The 23923-nt window shown below is 45.6% G+C and overlaps 3 protein-coding genes across 15 annotated transcripts in view; 1 reads left to right on the forward strand and 2 right to left on the reverse strand.

Moving 5' to 3' along the window:
• LOC129174050 (E3 ubiquitin-protein ligase MSL2-like) lies at positions 1 to 22798 on the forward strand. 11 transcript variants are annotated; one of them, XR_008567349.1, is made up of 6 exons: positions 1 to 5150; positions 5249 to 6987; positions 7911 to 9184; positions 9246 to 12309; positions 21323 to 21434; positions 21521 to 22798. XR_008567349.1 is itself a non-coding variant. In XM_054765618.1 (5 exons), the coding sequence occupies exons 3-5, from the start codon at positions 6846 to 6848 to the stop codon at positions 9549 to 9551; spliced, it is 1722 nt and encodes a 573-aa protein (XP_054621593.1). In that variant the 5' UTR covers positions 1 to 5150; positions 5249 to 5366; positions 5824 to 6845; the 3' UTR covers positions 9552 to 12476. The 11 variants fall into 11 exon arrangements, 3 of the variants coding, with proteins under 3 accessions (XP_054621593.1, XP_054621591.1, XP_054621594.1); XR_008567354.1 differs by lacking the exons at positions 21323 to 21434; positions 21521 to 22798 and having other exon boundaries at positions 9246 to 11313; positions 11707 to 11813; positions 12102 to 12475; XR_008567348.1 differs by lacking the exon at positions 21323 to 21434.
• Positions 10368 to 12399, reverse strand: LOC129174057 (tumor necrosis factor ligand superfamily member 10-like). 2 transcript variants are annotated; one of them, XM_054765634.1, is made up of 2 exons: positions 12082 to 12399; positions 10368 to 11325 (listed from the first exon to the last, which is right to left on the reverse strand). In XM_054765634.1, exons 1-2 carry the CDS (start codon positions 12340 to 12342, stop codon positions 11155 to 11157), a joined length of 432 nt encoding a protein of 143 aa, XP_054621609.1. In that variant the 5' UTR covers positions 12343 to 12399; the 3' UTR covers positions 10368 to 11154. The 2 variants fall into 2 exon arrangements, with proteins under 2 accessions (XP_054621609.1, XP_054621610.1); XM_054765635.1 differs by having other exon boundaries at positions 11987 to 12399.
• The window catches only part of tnfsf10 (TNF superfamily member 10), an 11675-nt gene continuing 10395 nt past the window's right edge, over positions 22644 to 23923 (reverse strand). The window contains exons 7-8 of one of the 2 annotated variants that reach the window (XM_054765627.1): positions 23576 to 23823; positions 22644 to 23514 (exon numbers count right to left, since the gene is read on the reverse strand). In XM_054765627.1, the coding sequence (XP_054621602.1) occupies positions 23305 to 23514; positions 23576 to 23823 (458 nt within the window). In that variant the 3' untranslated portion in view covers positions 22644 to 23304. The remainder of the gene's footprint in view (positions 23515 to 23575; positions 23824 to 23923) is intronic. The other variant, XM_054765626.1, reaches the window with a different exon arrangement.

The following is a 23923-nucleotide window of genomic DNA, read 5'->3' on the forward strand; positions in this document are numbered from 1 at the left end:
CTCAGCGGAAAAAGGAAAGAACTCTTTATGATTATATTATTATTATTATTATTACAATTTCATGTGTTTGAACATGAAATATTCAGCTTGAGTTTTTATACTTTAATCATTCATTCAAGACACTTGAGGTTTCATCCAGATGTCATTTTATTGTCCATGCGTGCTATGAACTATTTTGCTACATTTGATGCGGCCAAACAATGACAGAACTGGCAAAATAAAACCGCACACTTTTCTGATCGTTGACACTGTAACATCATAAATAAAATCTGCTCTATTAATGACACAAAATAACTTACATTTTGCTTATAAATAACTCAGCAATTAAATTAAAGAAATAAATAACTGTAAGATACTAAATATTAGGCTCAAGTAAGCGTGTGCTTCAATCTTCATGCTAGCAAAAAAGTGCTCATTTTCTTAATGGAGTTTTGAGTGGCGTCAAGGTGACGCGGAGGAAGGAGAGGGGGACACTGGGGGAGCGAATGAGGACACGAAGGGAGTGTATGAAGACGCTGTGGAAGGCGTGGAGGTGAGGATGGAGAGCAGCGTGGTTTTGGGCGGCGAGCCGGTGCTCAGCCTCTGAGCGTTGGCTTTCCTGCGAGAGCGAGAGATTGAGGAGTTAGCCTGAGGTTGAATGTGGGTCATGATGATGATGATGATGATGATGATGATGGGAAACTCACTCAATTGCCGCTGCCTTCTCTCGGACCCACGGGGCGCGGATGTGAACGCAGTAATAACCGCTTTTGGTATAGAAGCTGGAGGACAAACGACGTTTAGCATCGTTAGCTTCTTCCCAAATGGTGCATTTACATCATTTTTGCAACTTTTGCTTTTAAAGGCGTGTTTCGGTGTCATTAAGTTGTGTTTTCTTGTCAGCTACCGGTAGCATGCATGGGCCAGTCGGCCCTGTAATACCATTCAGTACCACAGGTGGTGACAGTGAGTCAGACAGCGTCCACACAACTAAACAGGCTATCTTTAAATTGTCTATCATAACAATGCAAACTGTTTGAAGCATTTTACAAAATGTTAATATACTATATGGAACAACCTACAACCACAATAATGTTAAATTAGCTCATTTTGTCAGATTAGCAACTTTTTCAATGCCAGGAAGTCTTGAACTACACACTTTGCAGATTTTTCAGTTTGTCTTAGCGTCAATTTTTTGAAAGCTGAATTTGTACTCACATGACAGCGGGCACACATGGTTTGACAGGTTTCCTGATACTGTACCCCAACACTTCCTCCGTTATCTCCTCGGTGCCGACCTTAGTGCAGCATTCATGGGGCTTGATTACTGGACAGAGAAAGAACCCAAAGAAGAGTTTAGTGTGCTGGTTGAAGCTTTGAAGCGCAGAAGAACAGAAGCCGGACGTCTTCAACTTACCTCCTTGTCCACATTTGACCAGATTCACCAGCATGGCCACCACCAGCACACTCTTCTGCAGACTGACAACCTTCAGCATTTTTAAAGCAAGGGTGATGGATAAGACAGAAAGAAAGACAGAAAATGCCAAAAGCTGAGCTTGTCTCCCTTGAGTCTTCAGAGAGGTGTGTGTGAAGTGACAAGGCTCGGAGGGACGCATTTAAAGTGTCAAAAAGCAGAAGTCGCCTTCCAGTTAGTCATCCCTCATTTTCTCTTTCCGTCCTCTCCTCTCGGTTATTCCGAATGTGTGACACGCTCGTTTGCTGGGAAATATTAAAAGTGATCAACCTCTGGGAGGCCGGAAGCTGGGGTCAAATGTCTTTTTTTTAACTTCATTAATCAACGCGCTGATGAGTAAAAGAATGAATGAAAACACCCAACTTCATCTTGTCATATCAAATGTATTTAGTAGCATTTTTGTTGTTTAAAAACTTGTTTTAATGCCATTACGTTTTGACGTAAGGGAAGGGAAGGAAAGTCCTTTCCCGCAATACCACTTGGTACCACAGGTACACAGGTAGGCGAGTGACAAAATCCACAATTGATACACAGTAATCCCTCGTTCATCGTGGTTAATTGGTCCCAAACCCAATCATAAGTGAATTTCTGTAAAATAGGATTCCTTATTTACAAATGGAATATTTTTGTAGTGAGAGCATAGAAAACCTGTTTATGACCTGTTTTTAACATTAGAGCCCTGTAGACATGAAATAACACTCTATAGTCACCTTTACACCCGTATGACCCAATGTAGTAGACATAATGAGAGTAAATAAGCCATTCAAACCATAAGTAAGATGTGTGTGTGTGTTGCTGTAAATATGTTCCAGTACTAGGGGAGCTGAGAAGGTGCCAGACAGGAAGTGACATTGAGGTTCAGAGTTGAGTTTCAGCTTGGCGTGGGTTATGGTCACAACAGTAAACCGTGATTGTATTAGGGATTTTTGTGCCTGCGATGAGATCATTCAAACATACAATCAAACCCTGTTGTTCCGGTGATCAAATCTGGTGCTTGTGTGTCTCACCGAACATTACAGTTACATGCCCAGTGTAGAATACTACTCGTCATAACGTCTTTGAATGCGTTTTCTGAAGCCCTTATATTTGTATTTTAGTTTAGCCATTTTTATGCTTCAAAAGAGGCAAAAAATATGTCACGTTTGCTTAAATATGCTTTTTTTATGATTTATTTTTTATTTATTTGTTTATTTATTTGACAAAATGATTTATTAGTTACAGTATATACTGTATATTTGAAAGAGTGACGGCGTGAAATTCGAAGCACAAAGTGGCGAGGGACTACTGTAAATACATTCTATTAAAATGACATACTATATGAAACGCTACTCAGTGGAGCCCACAGCTAGCTCGTGTCTCATTCTAACTCCCGCAATCAATGTACAGGGAACAATCTGTCCATAGTACCAGTCAAAAGTTTGGAGACAATTTCCCATGTTATGGAATGAAAAGGTGTGTCCAAACTTATGACTGGTACTGTACTTTTAATTGATTTTAGCACAGTCTATTTACTTTATCCACTAATCCAACACATCTAACTTTTTTTTTTTTTTAAAGATGGATTTTTGACATTTGAACTCGCCACGAATAACACATTTTTAAATTGAATTTGTTGTCAATCTAAAGCAAGCAAAATCTAAGAGTTTTGTAGGAAGTCAGGCATGAAGTAAATAGACTATAAAGTATTAATAAAAATATATTCATATTCTGTTAAACCAAACATGCCTTGCACTACATTATCTGTAATACATGACAAAATAGACAAAAATGTCTCATGTTCACAGGCATATTGTGAAAGCTGATAATGTGAGTGTATCACTGCCTTTTTAAAAAAAACTTATTATTCACTTCATGACATGTCTTGACATGAGTCGCATGGAAAGAATGTGTCATTAGCCACTTGCAGAGGATGTCTGACATCAACAGGTGTGGTGTAATGTAGCGTAGTGTAGCATAGTTTAGTGTGGCGTATCAAGCAACTACTACAACAATAACTTCATTATTTGTAAAACCTCTTGTCAACACAGGGATGCTGACAATCGCAAACATCCTACGGTCCAGTGTGGTAAAAGTTAGACTGTTCCAACATGTCTTGTCGACACACACAAACGAGTCACTTCCGTGATTCCTTCTGGCGCGTGTTCTCCAAACTCTCACACACTAAAGCGTAAAAAGAGGAAGGATGTGTGCCACTCATCGTCGTCATCACTAGTGTGTGTGTGTGTGTGTGTGTGTGTGTGTGTGTGTGTATATGTCAGCTTGCACTAAAAAAGCCTTCGTCACTGAAAACATGCTGATTCAGACTTTGTGATTTAGGTTTGAAACCTCATCAAACCTCACCATTAAATGCTCAGATTCATAACAAGTCATTCTTTTGTAGCCTTTTTGTCACACCTTTTGTGTGTCATTTTTTGGAATACATTTTTTATTTTTTTTTAGTAATCATGGCAACACATTATAAACCAAAAAAAAATTCCAGGTAGGTAAAAAATCAGTTCAGACAAAAGTTTGGATACATTCTTATGTGATTGAATGAGAAGGTTGCCCGATCTTTGTATTTGCTAATAACACTTACAAACAAAAACAAGTCGGTAGAGTACGAGAATACTGAGTTAAAAGTGAATCATTGAGCCGTTTTGTCGGTCGTCGTAAATGTTCACTACGTTTATTTCACTTTGTATGGCTCCCCCTGCGGGCCTCTTATGTAAATGACCAATACGGCAACAACCGTGTCACGTGACATTCGCTTGTGGCCTGTCTTTTAAAGTCCTCGCTCTCCTCTGTCGCCATCCAGCGGATCAAAGTAGTACTACAACCAGGGACCACTAAAGCAAAATCAATGCCTTCAACTTTTTGTGTATGAGAGCATTTATTTTTGTAACCGATGACCTTACAATTTCCAAGATGTAAAAACAGCATACAAAAATAACTTTTATAAATATTTATGTAAAAGATAAATGGAAATAGGAAATCTCAGATGGGTATGGTTCACTGGGTCATCAGTATGGACAGGTCTGGAGGACAGTGCAGCTTGTTCTAAATGGAAGAGAAACACAATCAGACAAATATGAACAGATATAGAGTCCTAAGAGCAGAGTTTTGCTGCTTTGAGGAAGTCAGAAAAGCACGTTTGTCTGCAGTGGATTTAAGGGCCTGTGGGAAAGTTGCTATTCTTTTGCGCTGTTAACATTCCATCTTGTCTGGTAACACTTGAAATGTCACAAACACTTTCAGCAGCTTGCTGCACTTCAAATATATAAACTCCTTTAACTCTTAGCAGTTTATTCTACCAGCAGGGACACCTACATCCCAGATCAGGGCTTTCCAATGAAATTAAAATTTTTCTGCTGTTGAAACGGGCATGCCAGTGTGATGTTATTCAGGGGCCGGATTTGGCTTGCAGGCCCCAAATGTTTAGGTCTTGGTGGAGGTCCTTACCTTGTCCATCTTGTCTTTGAGCCACTTGGCTGCAGGACTGATGCACCACTGCTTGCCACTCTTGGTTACAATGCTGCAAACACTACAATTAATGATTTAGCCCCACACCGACAAGCAGGCAGGCCTATGTTTAATAATATGCTTACAGGAAGGCGTGCTGGTTGCAGTCCTCTCGTGGTTTTTGTTCAAAACACCGCTTGATTCTCAACACCCTCTTGGAGGAGACACTGCGGCAGCAAGACAGACGCACATCTGGAACGTAGGCATCCACTGCAACATCCAAGCACATACAAAATAAACATATCTGAAATTAGAACCCTGAAGTACCTCATTACAAATGACCTTTCAACATTACAGCTGCAAGGCTGAGGAGCAACATCCAACGGCTGACGTAAAGAAGAGTGGACCACATCTTCACCAAGAAGGACTGATGGAAGCCAGACCTGAGATGTCCTTAAGTACAGTGACCAGACACGTAAAAATAGAAAACATTTGCACCAAGCACATGTGTCTGTAATGGAAAATATTGACAAGATGGAGGAAGGAGGCTCGGAAGTAGGCATCACTATGCCTATATAAGTCGACAAGTTTATTTATTGTATTTGTAGCAAAGGGGAATTACAGGCTTGCTAAGAATAAACCTCATGCAAACCCACCAACTATTATTAGTTATGATCATGAAATACAGTGGAGCAAGAAACTGCTAAAAAAAAAAAAAAAAAAAGGAACTATTTAAGGAAGGAAGCTGCATCCAAAAGTAAGTGTCCTCCAATCAGTACCATCGAAAATATCCAGTATATGACACACAACATTAAAATGAATTTGTAATAATGGAAAGTTTACAAAGCATCTTTCAAATTAATTACGTGGGCTTTTTCCAATTTAATTACATGAGCTTCATTATGACGGTCGTTGTTTTCAATATGTCACAGAAGTCATCGCGAGATTTGGACAACAGCGCCCCAATGTGGACGTATACGGGATAGGCGACGGGCGGTATGAGGAGTACGCCGCTGCTAGCTGTAGCATCGAACACAAACAAGGAACACAAACAAGGACTAAACCCACTTTCCTTCACCACTGGCTCCACCAAAAGCTCCAAAAGAACTTTGTTTTAGGTTCAATCTCCCTTTAGTTTGCCTCTATCGTGCTGTAAGGAGCAGCGGGAAGAGGAGAGGCCCGCTAACCACCAGAAGAGGCCTGCGGCCTGCTCCTTGTGTGCCCGCTTTCCGGTGTAGCTCAAGTAGCTAGCGCTCTCACTCGAGACCGAGGCTTCTGGTGCTGTGCGGTTTTCTGTACCAACCGAGCCAGGGGAGTTCTGAAATTTTTCACTTCTTCACTTTGACTTTTTCCGGTCGCGTTCGGTGCTCTTGGGTGGTGCAGTGCAAGCCTTTCTGGTCGAAAGAACGGTTCTGGCGGCGGAGCGGCCTCCTGGTTTGTTTTGGGCCGCCATGAATCTTCAGTGAACAATAACAAGAACCGCGACGAACCGCTAGGCGGTCCACAAGAGAGGGACGCCTGCCGGTGTCGGGCCCGCTACCGAGCCCTTATTATCATAACGCCAACACGGCAGGGACTTTTGACTATGGAAGTATCGCTGGGCAACCGGAGCAAATCGGGTCATTTTCACACCACAGAGCCCGGGCAGCCGTTGCTGTAGAGCTGCTGTGTGACATTCAGGCTCCGCTCGACACACGATGCTCCGACGAACCTCAGCCCGATTGAAGAACAGGAGGCCCCGCTTGTGAACTCTCTCGGCACCGAGGATGGACTGGATGGGACTAAACTGCACCAAGGAAGTGTGATTTTTTTTTGGGGGGGGGGACCAGATGTTGTCTTCAAAGCCCCCGGAGTCAATTTTCTTATCTGTTGTGTTCGTGTGACACATTTGCTGCTTTTACTTGTTTGAGACATCGGAACCGATCGGACCGGGGTCCCGGGCTAGGCCGAGGAGATGAACCCGGTAAACGCTACGTCGCTGTTCGTGTCGGCGAGCCGCTCCGTGCTGCAATGCGACCCCGGAGACCCCCGAGCCCTGTCCGAGCTTTGCAGGCTGCTGCCCTTCTTCAGGCAGTCCTTGTCCTGCCTGGTGTGCGGTGAGTGCCGGTATATTGTTAATATTAATGTGAATATGTGCATAGTGATGAGTTATGCATTTGTTAATGCGTGCTTTGGATGGTGCTTCTTCACAATGTTGTCATCTGTGATAACAGCTAGTATTTAAATAATGCCGCCTTCACGTACTGTGGGAAAATCGTGTTATCAAATAGCTCAAAAGTCTCCCCCGCTATAGTCACAATGGCCTGACAGAGTAAAATGAGAAATGTCTCTGTACATTTCAATACCAATCGCATACGTATAATTGTGGAATAGCTGTGGTTACATTGAGGAAACGTACGTGTGTCTGTTTTCCGGAGTTTTTGAACGCAGCCACCGTGACACACCCCCTTTTATGCTATTTTACTGTAGCTAGCAGCATTGTTTCGATTTGTATTTAACAAAATAAACGCTTGTTAGTGAAGTTAAACAACACAATGAGAGAGAGGTCGAGAAATATAAAGTTTAGTTTGTTACATTAATAGTGGTGCAGATAGAGCCACTTATTTAACAGATGTATGTTGTAGTTTATGTTTACCTTCATACTTACTGCAGCAGTTATTAATACGAGCCTATAGTACCTTGATAATAGATCAATATGGCTGGAGATGATAAATTTAGAGCTGTATATGTGTGCGAGTATGAAAGGGATCCATCTATCCAGCGCCGGGAGCTCTTAAGTGCACTCTTATCAATGGGCCTTCATCCCTTTTCCTGTCTGCAGCTGCAGGCCGTAGCAACCAGCTGTTGCTAAGGAAGCTGCGCTGAAAGACTGAAAGAGCGCTTGTAACCATGTGTGGCGAGAGGGTGGAATATAGAGAAAGAAACATCCAGCTGTGAGCAGATAAGGAAGAAACGTAGACGGATGTTTGCTGATATCAAGATGACTTTAGTAAGACGTCTTCTGATGTGTGTTGTCCAGGCAATCTGCTGCAGGACCCCATCGCACCCACCGACTCGTCATGTCAGCATTACGTGTGTCGTGCCTGCAAAGGTCAGAGGATGCAGCTCAAGCCGTCCTGCAGCTGGTGTAAGGACTACTCCCGCTTCCAGGAGAACCGGCAGCTCTCACTGCTGGTCCGCTGCTATAGGAAGCTCTGCCTCTACATCACGCAGTCGCCGCTGGCCCCGCACATTGCCAGCGCCGCCGGTGACTCGCCGGACCTGCAGGCCGTCCTCAACGAAGGCCTCAAGTTGGCCGAGAGTGAGGACCAGGATACTGGGAACTCATCTCAGACCGCTTCCATGTCACAGGACGTGCAGCCCGACAAAGTCCCGCCCCCTGGCGAGGTGAAAGGTGACGACGTGAGCCTGAACGGGCTGCATGATTGTAACGGGTTGGTTGCCTCGCTGCCACCCGCCACGCTAGAGACAACTCGAGGCGTCGTCAAGCAGGAGAGCTTTTCCGAGGCGCTCCCGGTTTGCGTCAGTGTCACGGCGGCAGGAGAGGCGGGCCTTTGTGACATCAGCACTTTTGGGGAGGACTTGAAACACGCAGGGGGTCCGCTGTTGTTGAGTGTTGAGGAGGTGCTTCGGACCTTGGAGACAGATGCTGACCCCTCCCCTGAACCCACCCACCAGCTAGATGACCCCCTTATACCTCTTTCTAACCTCAATGGTCCTTGCTGTCCTCCTGACCTTTGCCCCATTCCCCTAGAAAACAGCCGCCACCTCCTCCAGTCCCCCACTGTTGCCCCCTGTTCCCCCCCTCGCTGCCACCGTAAACGCTCTCGCTCAGAGAGTGACAGCGAGAAGGTGCAGCCCCTTCCCATCTCCAGCCTCCTCCGGGGGCCTCCTCCCAACAGTGCCCCCCTCCACCCCAACCTCAGTGCCCCCATCAAACCAGAATCCAAGTTCCCGGCTGCTGCGCCCCACCACCTGGCACCAGTGCCTAACGGCGGCCCCCCCAAGGTGGGCAAGACTGTGCTCGTGAAGCCGCTGAAAAAGACTGCAGAGCACCACGGGGTCCCCAAGAAGGCTCATGCCAAGGCCAGGCAAGGTGCCCCCAAACCCCGGTCACAGCCCCGGGTACCCCCACACCCCCATGCTCACCCTCTTACTCACCCATCCAGCCCCTCCAAGCCGCTATACAAGAAGCCCGTGGAGAAGAAAGGCTGCAAATGCGGTCGAGCGACCCAGAACCCATCAGTGCTGACCTGCAGGGGGCAGCGTTGTCCATGCTACTCCAACCGCAAGGTGAGCCGCTTTTTATACGCCTTCTCGTGTACGCATCATACCTGACGTGTGTGTCTTGTAGGCGTGTCAAGACTGCATTTGCCGCGGCTGCCAGAACTCGTACATGGCCAACGGCGAGAAGAAGCTGGAGGCCTTTGCCGTGCCCGAGAAGGCTCTGGAGCAGACGCGCCTCACGCTGGGCATCAACCTCACCAGTATCACCACCGCCGCTGCCCTCCGCAGCCCGGCCAATAGCTCACCCGGTAACACCCTCCTTAACGTGGCCACCGCCACTGGGGCACCGGTCGCTGCCACCGCCTTCCTATCAGGGACGGGGCACGACAGCCGGGGGTTTGACGATTCGCTGGAAATGCACTTTGACTGTTGAGTGTCCGCCCCCACCCCAACCTACACGGTCGTCACACACACGCAGCGGCGCCAGGACGTTTATTGTCTTGGCTCGGGTCAGGTCGCTTTCAGCATCATCGTCAGTCATTTCTAGAGGTTTTTCTACATGAATCCATCGGGAACATTTTAGGATCTATTTTTTACATGAAAACAAAAATGAAACGCGCTTCACTGGCCTTTGACATGGCTGTGAGACAGGAAGTTAAAAAGACGTGATAAAAACGTGACGTAAAAAACCTCCACCAGCTTCATGTGACTTTTTACTTTTGATGATTTGCGTTTGGCCAGCCCCCACCATTTGGTCAACTTGCTGCTAAAAAGACTAGAAGAGACTCGCCAGTTTGTTTGCATTAATAAGTACATCCACCACACTTGACTATTTATTGGAGCGATCCCTCGGTGCCACTGCAGCCCTGTCTTAGCATTAGCGTGTACCATTCTCCCACCCCCAAACCAGGGCATTTACAGACATGTAATATAACTGTATCATATTTCCACAAAAGAAAGAAAATCAAACAGTTTAAATGACTTCTTTTTTTCTCCTCACGGTACACTTCTTCAAGTGGTCACTAGATGGCAGCACGACGCATGTGAACGCTTGAAACAACCAAGACGTTAGCTACTAGAGCATCTCAATAAGTTAGAATATGGTGCAAAATACGTTTCATTTCAGGAGGTCAGTTCAGACTAATAGACCAATTAAAGGCTCAGGAAGTTTTTGCAGCTTTGACAATTTTTCTTGTTTTATGATGTACTGAATTTGGGGTTTTTTATTCGCTGAAAACGTTGATCATTGATATTATTAAGAACTACATTCTTTAAAGATTTCACTTTGGGTAGTGAGTCGAGAGTAGAAATGAAGAATTACTTTGAGATGCCCTAGTAAATTAAGAACTGTTACTTGACACAAAAAGTATTTCACAGTAATTTGTACATACATTTATTTCACACATTTACAGATAAAACCTATTTACATTCACATGTGATTTACAACTTCGTAGCCATGTTTTATACATTAAAATGTAATTATCAAAATTGATTGATCTAAACCATTTAAAAACAATGCTGCATTCATGATCGTGGGATGTTTGGCTGTCGGGACCACTTAGCTCCAGTTATAAAATTGAACAGTTATAACATTGTGTCCCCACCCACATTTCGAGTTGGGCTATTTCGCTAAGGACGTTCATATTTACACCCAGTTTCTGATGGACAATAGATGACCAAAAAGTTAGAATCTTTACATAGATTAATGGACTGTTTAAGTGCCTGAGAAATATTGTAGGATTTACAAAAAGTACGTTAGTGATTGTCAAATAGCAAAATCTAACTTTAGTTAAAGCTTGTCACCTTTGAACGCTGCTTCATAAGGTGTAGCGTTTGTTGCTGTGGATGGGAGCCCACTAGTGGCTGCGCTGGGTAGTGCAGGAGTGTTGCACCAATCATACCTGTGCCATTGCGTCCCCGTGCGTCAGCATTCGCCAAGTGTTGACTTTACAGGTTCCGTTAAAAGCCCGACAGCGCCCCCTCTGTGGTCCTTGGGTGTCTTAGCTGATAGAAACGCCCCGAAGAAGCTGCTTTTCTCATCCATGTCCACAGCAGAGGTGTTGGTCACTGACAAAGAGGCGGTCCCCGGGGCTGAGCAGGAAAAGGTCCCTCTGGTGGGCTGAGTGCAGTGAGAATTGGGATTCCCGGGAACAGCAGGAGGTGCAGCTCGTCTTCATCAGCAGGATGGGAAGAGGGTAGGTGCTCACCTGAGGGAGACATTGTTCACAAGTCAACATGTGGGCAAAAAGGGCAGGACAGCACCCTCACCTTTTTATAGATGTACACTGGGTTCTCTACTTACGAACATCCGACTTGCGAGCATTCGGAGATACGAACACAAGCTCACTGGTCTATATTTTCATGTATTTTGCCATGTAGTAACTCCATATTTATACTGCTACATGCTTGACCAGTAGAGGGCACTGTGACACTGCTAATGGGACCAACAGGTAGAGGAAGACGGTGGGGAGAGAGTGTAAAGGAGAAATGCAAAGCTAAATTGTAGCTCTATGATGCAACCCAGACAGAGCGTGTGATTAAAGTTTATGAAGAGCTAATAGGCCTGCTTAATTCTACACCACCCACAGAACACTACCTCTTTTAGAAGAGTCTACGACGCTGACGATTTGTCCTTTTTTCAATAACTCCTCCACCACTACCACAACGACGTATGCTCAACAACTCCTCTTCAAAGGTAAATAACATTTATCATTACGTATTATGTCATTTTTATAATTATTGTTTTTTTCACTAATTATCCTTGTTTAATATTACTACTGCATCCAAACTCATATTTACATACATACACATGTATGTATGTAAATATGTATAGACGTACATGTAGTACCTATATCATTGGTAAATTACCTTTTGTTCGACTTGCGAACGGTCGTCTGGAACCAATTGTGTTCGTAAGTTGGGGACCTAGTGTACTGCAGCAGAGGTCTTCCCGTGTTCCCCACCGTTTCATCCTCCTCCAAAGAGTCGACCTCCAAGGAGTTGGTGTGTCTGAAGTACGTCTGGGCGTAGACGTAATAGAGGCCGGGACGTGGCACCACAAGCTCGCCATCCACCAGCTGGACGTCCTGGAGGAAGGCCAGCCCCTTTTGGCCCTCCACCACGTGATCTTCTGTCCGTGAACTCGCCTGCCGCCGGTCACTGCAGCTGAGGAGAGACGTCAACACGAATACGTGAGACAAACCACTTTCCTGCTCGTACGGCATGCTCGACAGGAGCTTTTTTGATCAGCTTTGATTTAATATTTATAAATACCCGTAGACGTGTGGACATCGCGTCTGCTATAGAAGGTGAGTGACTACAAGAGGTCATGATTAGAAAGGGGAAAGGCTTCTTGAGACGTCATCTGTACTTCTGTGAAGAAGGTGTCGGACGTTTCGCTCCTCATCCGAAGAGCTTCGTCAGCGAACTAATAAGTGCTGGTAGCCTAGGCCTTAAATACAGTAAGAGTGGGCGGAATTGGTGTGCCAACACCCTCCTCCTATTGGTTCCTTACACTTTGATCGGAGGTGCTAATGGCAGGAGAGGATTAGACCACAACTCCGCCCAGGCAAATTTCCAATTATTGGAAATTTGCCTTAACACTACATATTTTCAGTTTAGAGGGAAATTTTACAGACAAATTCATGGTTGTGCTATGGGCTCACCAGTCTCATCCATAGTGGCAAATTTGTACATGGAAGAGATGGATAAACAGGCTCTCACATCCTTCTCAGGGACAAAACCAAGGCACTGGTTTAGATACGTGGATGACACCTTTGTCATAATCAAAAAACAGGGAATTCAGTCTTTCACAGATCATATCAATGCGGTGGACAACCAACTAGCCTTCTTAGACTGCAAGGTAATTATAGGAAAGGACAGACAGCTACTTACAGAGGTCTTTAGAAAGGCCACACACACTGACCAATACCTGCTTTTTGAATCAAACCATCCACTACAACATAAACTAGGGGTTATTAGGACCCTCCAACATAGAGCGGAACAAATACCAACTAGTGCTGAGGGAAGGAAAAAGGAGACACAACATGTCCAGAGAGTGCTCTCAACCTGTGGGTACCCGTGGTTCGCTTTTAACAAATGTCAAAAGAAGAGGGTAGGGAAAGAAACCCAAAAGCCCACAGAAGCAAAAAGGAGAGGAGTGGTAGTCCCTTATGTAGCGGGGGTCTCTGAAAAACTCCAGAGGATCTTATGGCAACACAAAATTCCTACCTATTTCAAACCAGTAAATACCCTGAGACAAAAATTAGTGCATCCTAAAGACAAGGCTCCAAACCAAAAACAGCAATGTGGTCTATTCCATCCACTGTAAAGATGAGGAATGCAAAGAGCACTACATTGGGGAAACTAAGCAAATGCTCCAAAAAAGGCTTTATCAACATCGCAGGGACAATTCTAGTGGGCCTCAATCAGCAGTACATCTACACCTTAAAGCAACCAATCACTCTTTTGAGGACAGCGAGGTAAAGATTTTGGCCAAAGAAAACAGATGGTTTGAAAGAGGAGTAAAGGAAGCTATTTTGTCAAACAACAGAACCCATCATTGAATCGGAATGGTGGTTTGAGGTTTAATTTGGACCTTGTGTTCAGCAGGTTACTGAGACCAAAACCCACAGCTCTTAGTCTTGCAAATGAGGTGGAGCCAGGAGCCAGTATCAGAGTCGTTCATACCCAACTACAGGGAGCTACACTTCCCTTTGATCGGAGGTGCTAATGGCAGGAGAGGATTAGACAACTCCGCCCAGGCTTAGTGTAAGGAACCAATTGGAGGAGGGTGTTGGCACACCAATTCCGCCCACTCTTACTGTATTTAAGGCCTGCCTAGGCTACCAGCACTTATTAGTTCGCTGACGAAGCTCTTCGGATGAGGAGCGAAACGTCTGACACATTCTTCACAGAAGTACAGATGACGTCTCAAGAAGCCTTTCCCTCAATGGACAACTCCTGTACGACTGAGAGCCTACACAGACTCATGATTAGAAACATTTAATTAACATTTTTATTTTTGACCAACTAGACCAGTTAGCATCTTAACTTTCCTCACCACCATCTCCTCGCACCAGCTCAGGGATGAAACTTCCCGTGACGTGGGCGGCTACTTGGGGCCGAGGCAATGACTTGTCCTCTGTCACAAGGGAGCAAAAATACAAACGCAATACTTTTGTTCCTGTCCTGTTTTTCATGAGCTGAGCTCAAAAGGTCTAAACCTTTTTCTATGTACACAACAGGGATCTCTCAACAAATCTGTCTTGGTTAGCAGCTGTCCTTTGCTGAGATAATCCATCCACCCTCACGTGATAGACAGCCTGACTATTTCACGAGTGAGCCCAAGGCTGGCCACAATAAAAGGCCACTCCAAAACGTGAGCATCAGCGTACATTTACTGTCCCCTCAAAATAAATCATGCAGCTATTCATCTCTAAACTGCTGGTGACAAAAGTACAAATAACCAATTTGGCCATTAGACCCCTCCACTGTGTCTTGTGACTTCGCTAGGCATGAATGGGAAGCAGGCATGTTAAAGTTGGACATGGCACTTCATGGCAAAAAATGACCTGAGGATGGGGGGAGGGGGGGTGGGGGAGAATTGTTGCTCTACATAAAGATGTTCTAGGCTATAAGAAGATTGCACAATGGCCAAGACCATGCAGTGCTCTAATACGGCAGCTTCCACTCAGAACAGAGGTAGTTTTTGCAAAGTAGACGTTTGAGTGCTGCCTGAGCTGAGTGTTAATGTGATGGACCCTGTTGTGCAGCATCACACTTTTGATACCTACTGTACAATAAATATGCTACAACCAATCCAATGTAGGTCAATACATGCTACACAATCTGATAGTCTGTTGGTATCGTATCTAATCACATATTGCATTCATAAGGAATTCATTTTATTTTACAATATGCCGAGGGCCAATAATAAAAAAAAAACAAGCAAGGCGTTTCAAGCTAGTATGACTCCAGCTCACTAATGTCTGTGCTATAAATAGTACAAGTAGTAACAATCAGCAGGTTAAAAGACGCTGGTGTTGCATTCAATAGCAGCAGCTCCGTATACTGTACTAAACATCCGCAAACAATGACAGTGTTTCTCTTTAGTTTCAATGTAAGCTCAAAAAAGTCCTGGCGGTTTTGACTTTTCAGGACTTTTTAACGTCTTGGGAGATGTTCCCTCAAGTCTAAAAGACCTCAGACTGGCCAGCTCTCACGCTATTCGTGAAGTTCTGGAAGACGGCGCATCTTACCTTCTCGATGAGGAGGTGAAGCTGCTGCGTGACCTTCCAACACGCTGAGATGCCGTGCAGGTCAGAACCTTTCAGACAGGATACGCTACTCCTGGCGAACGTCTCCTTCATCTGCGCATGAAAGCAAAACAGCTTCAGAGTGGTGTCCATCAACTTGACTTTGTTGGACTGCATCCAAAAGGCGCGCATGAATAAAAAAACCCCCAAAAAACTTCCTGATTCTCAACAGAAACTAAAACCAGCCAGCTGCTGCTTCTGAACTTGTTTGATCTTCCTCGTCTTTTAACATATACTTGTACTCTGCACGAAACCCAACTTGAACAGAAACAAGCATAAGAGTCTCGTGCATGCCTCGTTTAAAAAAAAAAGAAAGTTAGCACGTCTGTCCTTACCGCGTTGAGCGAAGTGGAGAAGTGCAGCACGGTGATGGTGACCACCACTGTCTGCAGAAGAACCGCCCTCGGAGCGGAGCCCGTCATAGCAGACAGCGCGCCGCTCGCTCGGGAGGACGCGGCAGACCACACAGACCACACGCCGACGTCCCGGAGAGGAACAACAATTGCAGAGCAGCGACTCTGGACTATAGAACCTCCCAGCACTGGAAGGAGAGGGGGCGGGGCTTGGAAAGTGTGCCGCGCAAACATGAAAGTTTTCTGTCACTTCTTCGTCTTGCATCCAAAGTTCCTCAGACACAACAATCAACGAGGGCCAGTTCCCTGAAGCACACATCACAAGGCACACTTTATGTGCACACATTGTTTGGATTTTAGGTTGTAAAACAAGAGTTCTGTACAATTTAGAACACTCGTCTTGGTAGGGTACCTGAAGTGGGCGGAGTTAGACAGTGCAGTGCCTTGATTGGTGGACGGAGAAGGGTCACTTCCGTGAAGACTTACATATGCCGTCTAATTAACGTGCAACATTCAAATCTACAAGTGTGAGCTTTTACTGAACCACACCAAGTATGTTTTTTTTTTTTTTTTTTTTTTTTTTAAAACAAGTACATGCAGCCGGACGTCCAATGTTTCCATCTGCCTTACCTGGGTTTTGAACCCAAATCCCCTGCTTCATGAACCTGTGATGTTACCAGCTGAGTTAGCCAGCTGGCAAGCTTGTGTGATGTTGTATCAGTGGTGATGATGACCATACATGCTGGACCTGGAGAAGTAGCAAGGAAACCATTTGTTTTTTTCTACGCAAGACAAGTAAAAGTAGCTGGATGCCCAATGTTACCATCTGCCCTGACTGGGTTTGGAACCCCTAACAGCTGCACCATGAAACTGCATGCTGACGGTGGAGTTAGCCAGCTGGCAAGCATGCATGATATTGTATCGGTGGTGATGATGGCGATAGTTGCTGGACACTTGCTAGCATGGAAGCCATTTGTCTTTTTTTAGACAAAACAAGTACAAGACGCTGGAAGCCCAATGTTACCAATACCAAGGAAGCCATTCAAAACAATAACCAGGAGCACTGCTCTGGTTTCACACCCCAGACCTCTTGCACCATGACCAAGCGGTGTTGTCAGCAGAGTCGTCCGAATGCCAAACATGTTTGATATTGTTGTGGGGGTATTGATGATGATAGATGGAGCGAAATTACAAAAGGACCAGGCAGTAGTTGAATGTGACTCCTTGCCCTGAGCAGTACTTGACCTCCTGCTTCCTCTCACCACCACCTAGTGGTGCTATCAGTAGAGATATCCAGGCAGGAACACACTGCCTTACTCACACAAACATAACAAACCACGTATGGCTTGGAGGTTCATTGTGTCATGCGGCAAAACCAATCGTCACAACTACTGAAAAAGAAATGTTAAAATTCCATAGTAAAATAAACATTTAGGTCATAAAGGAGTTCAATCAAATGCTGTTCTTGTGTTTGAGCTTTTTCACATTCTGTGCCAGTTTAAAAATATGCATTAATAATTCAGCGTGCACGGACCACCCTAACATGGTCACATTTAGGCCCTTCAATACTTGATGTCATTTAAATTCATGTCAATGCAAATACTCAGTCAATATGTACATACTATGTACTGTACATACTGTATGTAATGTGTGTACTACCGAGTGCCTACACTCTTAACGCTAAATGTTTGGAGTTGGCCGAAGCCTCGCCGATGGAAGCTAGTTACTAAGTTAGTTCCTGGTACTACAGTAGGTGTATTGGTGACAATGTATTCAATGATATTTCTCCAGGTCCAGCACGAATCACCATGGCTCTCTCATCATGTCTCAGTGGTGTAGTTCAAGTGGTAAACGCTACTAGTGAACGGTGTAAGCAGACTGGCTTCGAAGCCTGGTCAAAGCGACTGGTGGTTGTTGGCTGTTTTGTCTGGAAACAGACCAACCAAATGGCTTCCTGACTACTTCCTTGGTATTTCTCCATCTATCGCCGTCATCACCACCAATACAATACTATGTTACTTCACCAGGTGGCAGCAACACTGTGTGGTGGTGCAAGGAGACAAGTAAATCATCACCCCCACAACAACATCAAGCACTGTTGCTAGTTGGGTGGCTCTGCTGATAGTACCACAGGTTCATGGTGCACGGGGACTGGGGTTTAGAACCTGGTCAGACCAACTTGTAATTGTTGATCCTTTTGTCTGGAAACAGACCAACAGATGGCTTCCTTGGTATTGTGCCATCTATGGTCATCATCACCACCATCATAACTTCATACACGTTCACCAGCTGGCTCACGCCGCTGTTAGCACCGCAGGTTTATGGTGCCAGTGGACCGGGATTCAAAACCTGGTCAGGGCCAGCAGTAACATACTCCATCCAACTACTTGCTGGTCATTTTCTGTAGAAAAAGACAACCCAATGGCTTCCTTATTTCTGTCATCATCAGCACCCCCACAACAATACCCTGTGTGTTTGCCAGTTGGATGGCTCTGCTGATAGCACAACTGGTTTATGGTGCATGAGGACTGGGGTTCAAAACCTGGTCTATCCAACTGGTACCGCCATCCTTTTGATGTGAAACAGATTGCTTCCCTACTTCCAGCACGTATCACCATACCATGACTACAATATCATGCATGTTCGCCAGCTGGTTAGCTCCACTGGTAGCACTGCAGATTCACGCTGCAGGAGATCAGTGTTTAAAACCTGGACAAGGCAGGTGGTAGCATTAGCATTTTTCTAAAAACAAATGGCTTGCCCTGCTTTCTCCAGGTCCAGAACGTGTTGCAGTCATCACTACCGATACAACATCAAACATCTTCACCAGCTGTCTAACTCAGTTGGTAGCACTGCAGGCTATGGTGTGGGGGATTCTGGTTCAAATCCTGGTCAGCATTTTCTGCCTAACATGTAATAGGAAGTTGCTTAGTCAATCTGTTTTGTAGAAATTTCTCCAGGCCAGCACGTATTGCAGTCGTCACTACCGATACAATATCACGAACATTTGCCAGCCGGCTAACTCAGTTGGTAGCACCAAAGGTTACGGTGCAGGGGATCTGGGTCCAAATCCCGGTCAAGTCCGAATAACTTGTGATAGGGAGTTGCTTTCCCAGTGGGCGATCGATGTGGCACAATATAAGTAGGGACACCCCCTCAGCATTAATTATGGTAAGTATCAACACACGAAGACCCGCCTCCAGGATGATCTGCTGCTACCAGGGAAAGATTAAGTGCCTCAGAGATCTGTCCAGCTGGGTGGAGTCAACATAAAAGGAGAAGTAGGCGTATAGGAAAAAAAAAGGGGGCGGCGTGGGCGATGGCGTGGGGGGGCGGGTCGGGGTGCGGGGTGGTGGGAGGGAGGGCGCGGGCGATGGCGTGGGCGTGGGGTGGCAAGAGTAGGAGTTAGCTGGCTGGCCTTTTATAAATGTACTTTAAAAAATTTAAGTATTTTTATATAAAATCTTCCATTTTCTCTCTCAAACCAACTGGCAAAGCCTGAGTGGGATTTGAACCCTGATCCTCTGCACCATGGCTCTGCAGTGCTACCAGTTGAGCTAGCCAGCTGGCAAACTGTGTGATGTTGTATCGGAGGTGATCGGAGGTGATGACTACCATGCATGCTGGACTTGGAGAAATAGCAAGGACTCCATTTGGATTTCAGACAAAATTTAGCTGGATGTCTGAAATTGTCTGGACTGGATGTCCAATGCTTCTATGGCATGTGGAGTATCCCTGACCAGGATTTGAACCCCCATCCCCTGCACCATGATTCCATGATGCTACCAGCTGAGCTAGCCAGCTGGCAAGTGTACATGGTGTTGTATCCGTAGTGATGACAACAATACGTGATGGACCTGGAGAAACAGCAAGGAAGCCATTTGACAAAACAAGTACATGTAGCTGGATGTTCAATGTTTCCATCTGGCTTGCCCGGGTTTTGAACGCTCATCCGCCAACTACAAGGTATCAGTCATCATCATCACTATTACAACATGGTGTATGTTTGCCAGCTGGCCAACTCTGCTGTTAACACCAGTGGGTCATAGTGCAGGGGACAGTGGTTCAAAACCTGGGTCGGGCTACTGCTAATATCTCATGTAGTTGTTGGTCATCATGAACTGCTAGGCCAGGGCTGGACAAACTTTTTGACTTGTGGGCTTCATTAAGTTAACAAAATTGGCTGGGGGGCCAGACTATATACTGTATTTGATACACGCACACCAGTTCAAGCTTATAATTCTAACAGTTCACCTGGAATTATTTGTCATATTTTAGCAGTAAAAGTGTCGTACAATCTGCTATATGTGCTTGTGTCCATTTTTTTCAGGAGCACTTTAACCATCAGACCACATCATGCCAGCTTGTATGTCAGAAGTTTAAATTAAATACTTTTGTAGCAACTGGTGGGCCGAATTCAAACGCTTGGCGGGCCGGATGTGGCGCCCGGGCCGTAGTTTGTCCACCCCTGCGCTAGGCGGTCCACAAGAGAGGGACGCATGCCGGTGTCGGGCCGCTACCGCTACGGGGGGGGGGGGCGCAGATGTTATCTTCAAAGCCCCCGGAGTCAATTTTCTTATCTGTTGTGTTCGTGTGACACGTTTGCTGCTTTTACTTGTTTGAGACATCGGAACCGATCGGACCGGGGTCCCGGGCTAGGCCGAGGAGATGAACCCGGTAAACGCTACGTCGCTGTTCGTGTCGGCGAGCCGCTCCGTGCTGCAATGCGACCCCGGAGACCCCCGAGCCCTGTCCGAGCTTTGCAGGCTGCTGCCCTTCTTCCGGCAGTCCTTGTCCTGCCTGGTGTGCGGTGAGTGCCGGTATATTGTTAATATTAATGTGAATATGTGCATAGTGATGAGTTATGCATTTGTTAATGCGTGCTTTGGATGGTGCTTCTTCACAATGTTGTCATCTGTGATAACAGCTAGTATTTAAATAATGCCGCTTCACGTACTGTGGGAAAATCGTGTTACCAAATAGCTCAAAAGTCTCCCCCGCTATAGTCACAATGGCCTGACAGAGTAAAATGAGAAATGTCTCTGTACATTTCAATACCAATCGCATACGTATAATTGTGGAATAGCTGTGGTTGCATTGAGGAAACGTACGTGTGTCTGTTTTCCGGAGTTTTTGAACGCAGCCGCCGTGACACACCCCCTTTTATGCCATTTTACTGTAGCTAGCAGCATTGTTTCGATTTGTATTTAACAAAATAAACGCTTGTTAGTGAAGTTAAACAACACAATGAGAGAAAGGTCGAGAAATATAAAGTTTAGTTTGTTACATTAATAGTGGTGCAGATAGAGCCACTTATTTAACAGATGTATGTTGTAGTTTATGTTTACCTTCATACTTACTGCAGCAGTTATTAATACGAGCCTATAGTACCTTGATAATAGATCAATATGGCTGGAGATGATAAATTTAGAGCTGTATATGTGTGCGAGTATGAAAGGGATCCATCTATCCAGCGCCGGGAGCTCTTAAGTGCACTCTTATCAATGGGCCTTCATCCCTTTTCCTGTCTGCAGCTGCAGGCCGTAGCAACCAGCTGTTGCTAAGGAAGCTGCGCTGAAAGACTGAAAGAGCGCTTGTAACCATGTGTGGCGAGAGGGTGGAATATAGAGAAAGAAACATCCAGCTGTGAGCAGATAAGGAAGAAACGTAGACGGATGTTTGCTGATATCAAGATGACTTTAGTAAGACGTCTTCTGATGTGTGTTGTCCAGGCAATCTGCTGCAGGACCCCATCGCACCCACCGACTCGTCATGTCAGCATTACGTGTGTCGTGCCTGCAAAGGTCAGAGGATGCAGCTCAAGCCGTCCTGCAGCTGGTGTAAGGACTACTCCCGCTTCCAGGAGAACCGGCAGCTCTCCCTGCTGGTCCGCTGCTGTAGGAAGCTCTGCCTCTGTCCTGCTGACCTTCGCCCCATGCCCCTAGAAAACAGCTGCCACCTCCTCCAGCCCCCCACTGTTGCCCCCCATTCCCCACCTCGCTGCCACCGTAAACGCTCTCGCTCAGAGAGTGACACCGGGAAGGTGCAGCCCCTTCCCATCTCCAGCCTCCTCCCAACAGTGCCACCCTCGACCCCAACCTCAGTGCCCCCATCAAACCAGAACCCAAGTTCCCGGCTGCTGCGCCCCACCACCTGGCACCACTGCCTATCGGCGGCCCCTCCAAGGTGGGCAAGACTGTGCTCAACCTCCACCAGCTTCTTGTGACTTTTTACTTTTGATGATTTGCGTTTGGCCAGCCCCCACCATTTGGTCAACTTGCTGCTAAAAAGACTAGAAGAGACTCACCAGTTTGTTTGCATTAATAAGTACATCCACCACACTTGACTATTTATTGGAGCGATCCCTCGGTGCCACTGCAGCCCTGTCTTAGCATTAGCGTGTACCATTCTCCCACCCCCAAACCAGGGCATTTACAGACATGTAATATAACTGTATCATATTTCCACAAAAGAAAGAAAATCAAACAGTTTAAATGACTTCTTTTTTTCTCCTCACGGTACACTTCTTCAAGTGGTCACTAGATGGCAGCACGACGCATGTGAACGCTTGAAACAACCAAGACGTTAGCTACTAGAGCATCTCAATAAGTTAGAATATGGTGCAAAATACGTTTCATTTCAGGAGGTCAGTTCAGACTAATAGACCAATTAAAGGCTCAGGAAGTTTTTGCAGCTTTGACAATTTTTCTTGTTTTATGATGTACTGAATTTGGGGTTTTTTATTCGCTGAAAACGTTGATCATTGATATTATTAAGAACTACATTCTTTAAAGATTTCACTTTGGGTAGTGAGTCGAGAGTAGAAATGAAGAATTACTTTGAGATGCCCTAGTAAATTAAGAACTGTTACTTGACACAAAAAGTATTTCACAGTAATTTGTACATACATTTATTTCACACATTTACAGATAAAACCTATTTACATTCACATGTGATTTACAACTTCGTAGCCATGTTTTATACATTAAAATGTAATTATCAAAATTGATTGATCTAAACCATTTTAAAACAATGCTGCATTCATGATCGTGGGATGTTTGGCTGTCGGGACCACTTAGCTCCAGTTATAAAATTGAACAGTTATAACAATGTGTCCCCACCCACATTTCGAGTTGGGCTATTTCGCTAAGGACGTTCATATTTACACCCAGTTTCTGATGGACAATAGATGACCAAAAAGTTAGAATCTTTACATAGATTAATGGACTGTTTAAGTGCCTGAGAAATATTGTAGGATTTACAAAAAGTATGTTAGTGATTGTCAAATAGCAAAATCTAACTTTAGTTAAAGCTTGTCACCTTTGAACGCTGCTTCATAAGGTGTAGCGTTTGTTGCTGTGGATGGGAGCCCACTAGTGGCTGCGCTGGGTAGTGCAGGAGTGTTGCACCATCATACCTGTGCCATTGCGTCCCCGTGCGTCAGCATTCGCCAAGTGTTGACTTTACAGGTTCCGTTAAAAGCCCGACAGCGCCCCCTCTGTGGTCCTTGGGTGTCTTAGCTGATTAGAAACGCCCCGAAGAAGCTGCTTTTCTCATCCATGTCCACAGCGGAGGCGTTGGTCACTGTGACAAAGAGGCGGTCCCCGGGGCTGAGCAGGAAAAGGCCCCCCTGGTGGGCTGAGTGCAGTGAGAATTGGGATTCCCGGGACCAGCAGGAGGTGCGGCTCGTCTTCATCAGCAGGATGGGAAGAGGGTAGGTGCTCACCTGAGGGAGACGTTGTTCACAAGTCAACATGTGGGCAAAAAGGGCAGGACGGCACCCTCACCTTTTTATAGATGTACTGCAGCAGAGGTCTTCCCGTGTCCCCCACTGTTTCATCCTCCTCCAAAGAGTCGACCTCCAAGGAGTTGGTGTGTCTGAAGTACGTCTGGGCGTAGACGTAATAGAGGCCAGGACGTGGCACCACAAGCTCGCCATCCACCAGCTGGACGTCCTGGAGGAAGGCCAGCCCCTTTTGGCCCTCCCACCACGTGATCTTCTGGCCGTGAACTCGCCTGCCGCCGGTCACTGCAGCTGAGGAGAGGAAAAACGTCAACACAAATACGTGAGACAAACCACTTTCCTGCTCGTACGTCTGCTCCACAGGAGGTGACAGCGAGTCACTGACGATCCA

Source organism: Dunckerocampus dactyliophorus, chromosome 21 (genome assembly GCF_027744805.1).
Source record: "Dunckerocampus dactyliophorus isolate RoL2022-P2 chromosome 21, RoL_Ddac_1.1, whole genome shotgun sequence".
Taxonomy (NCBI): domain Eukaryota; kingdom Metazoa; phylum Chordata; class Actinopteri; order Syngnathiformes; family Syngnathidae; genus Dunckerocampus; species Dunckerocampus dactyliophorus.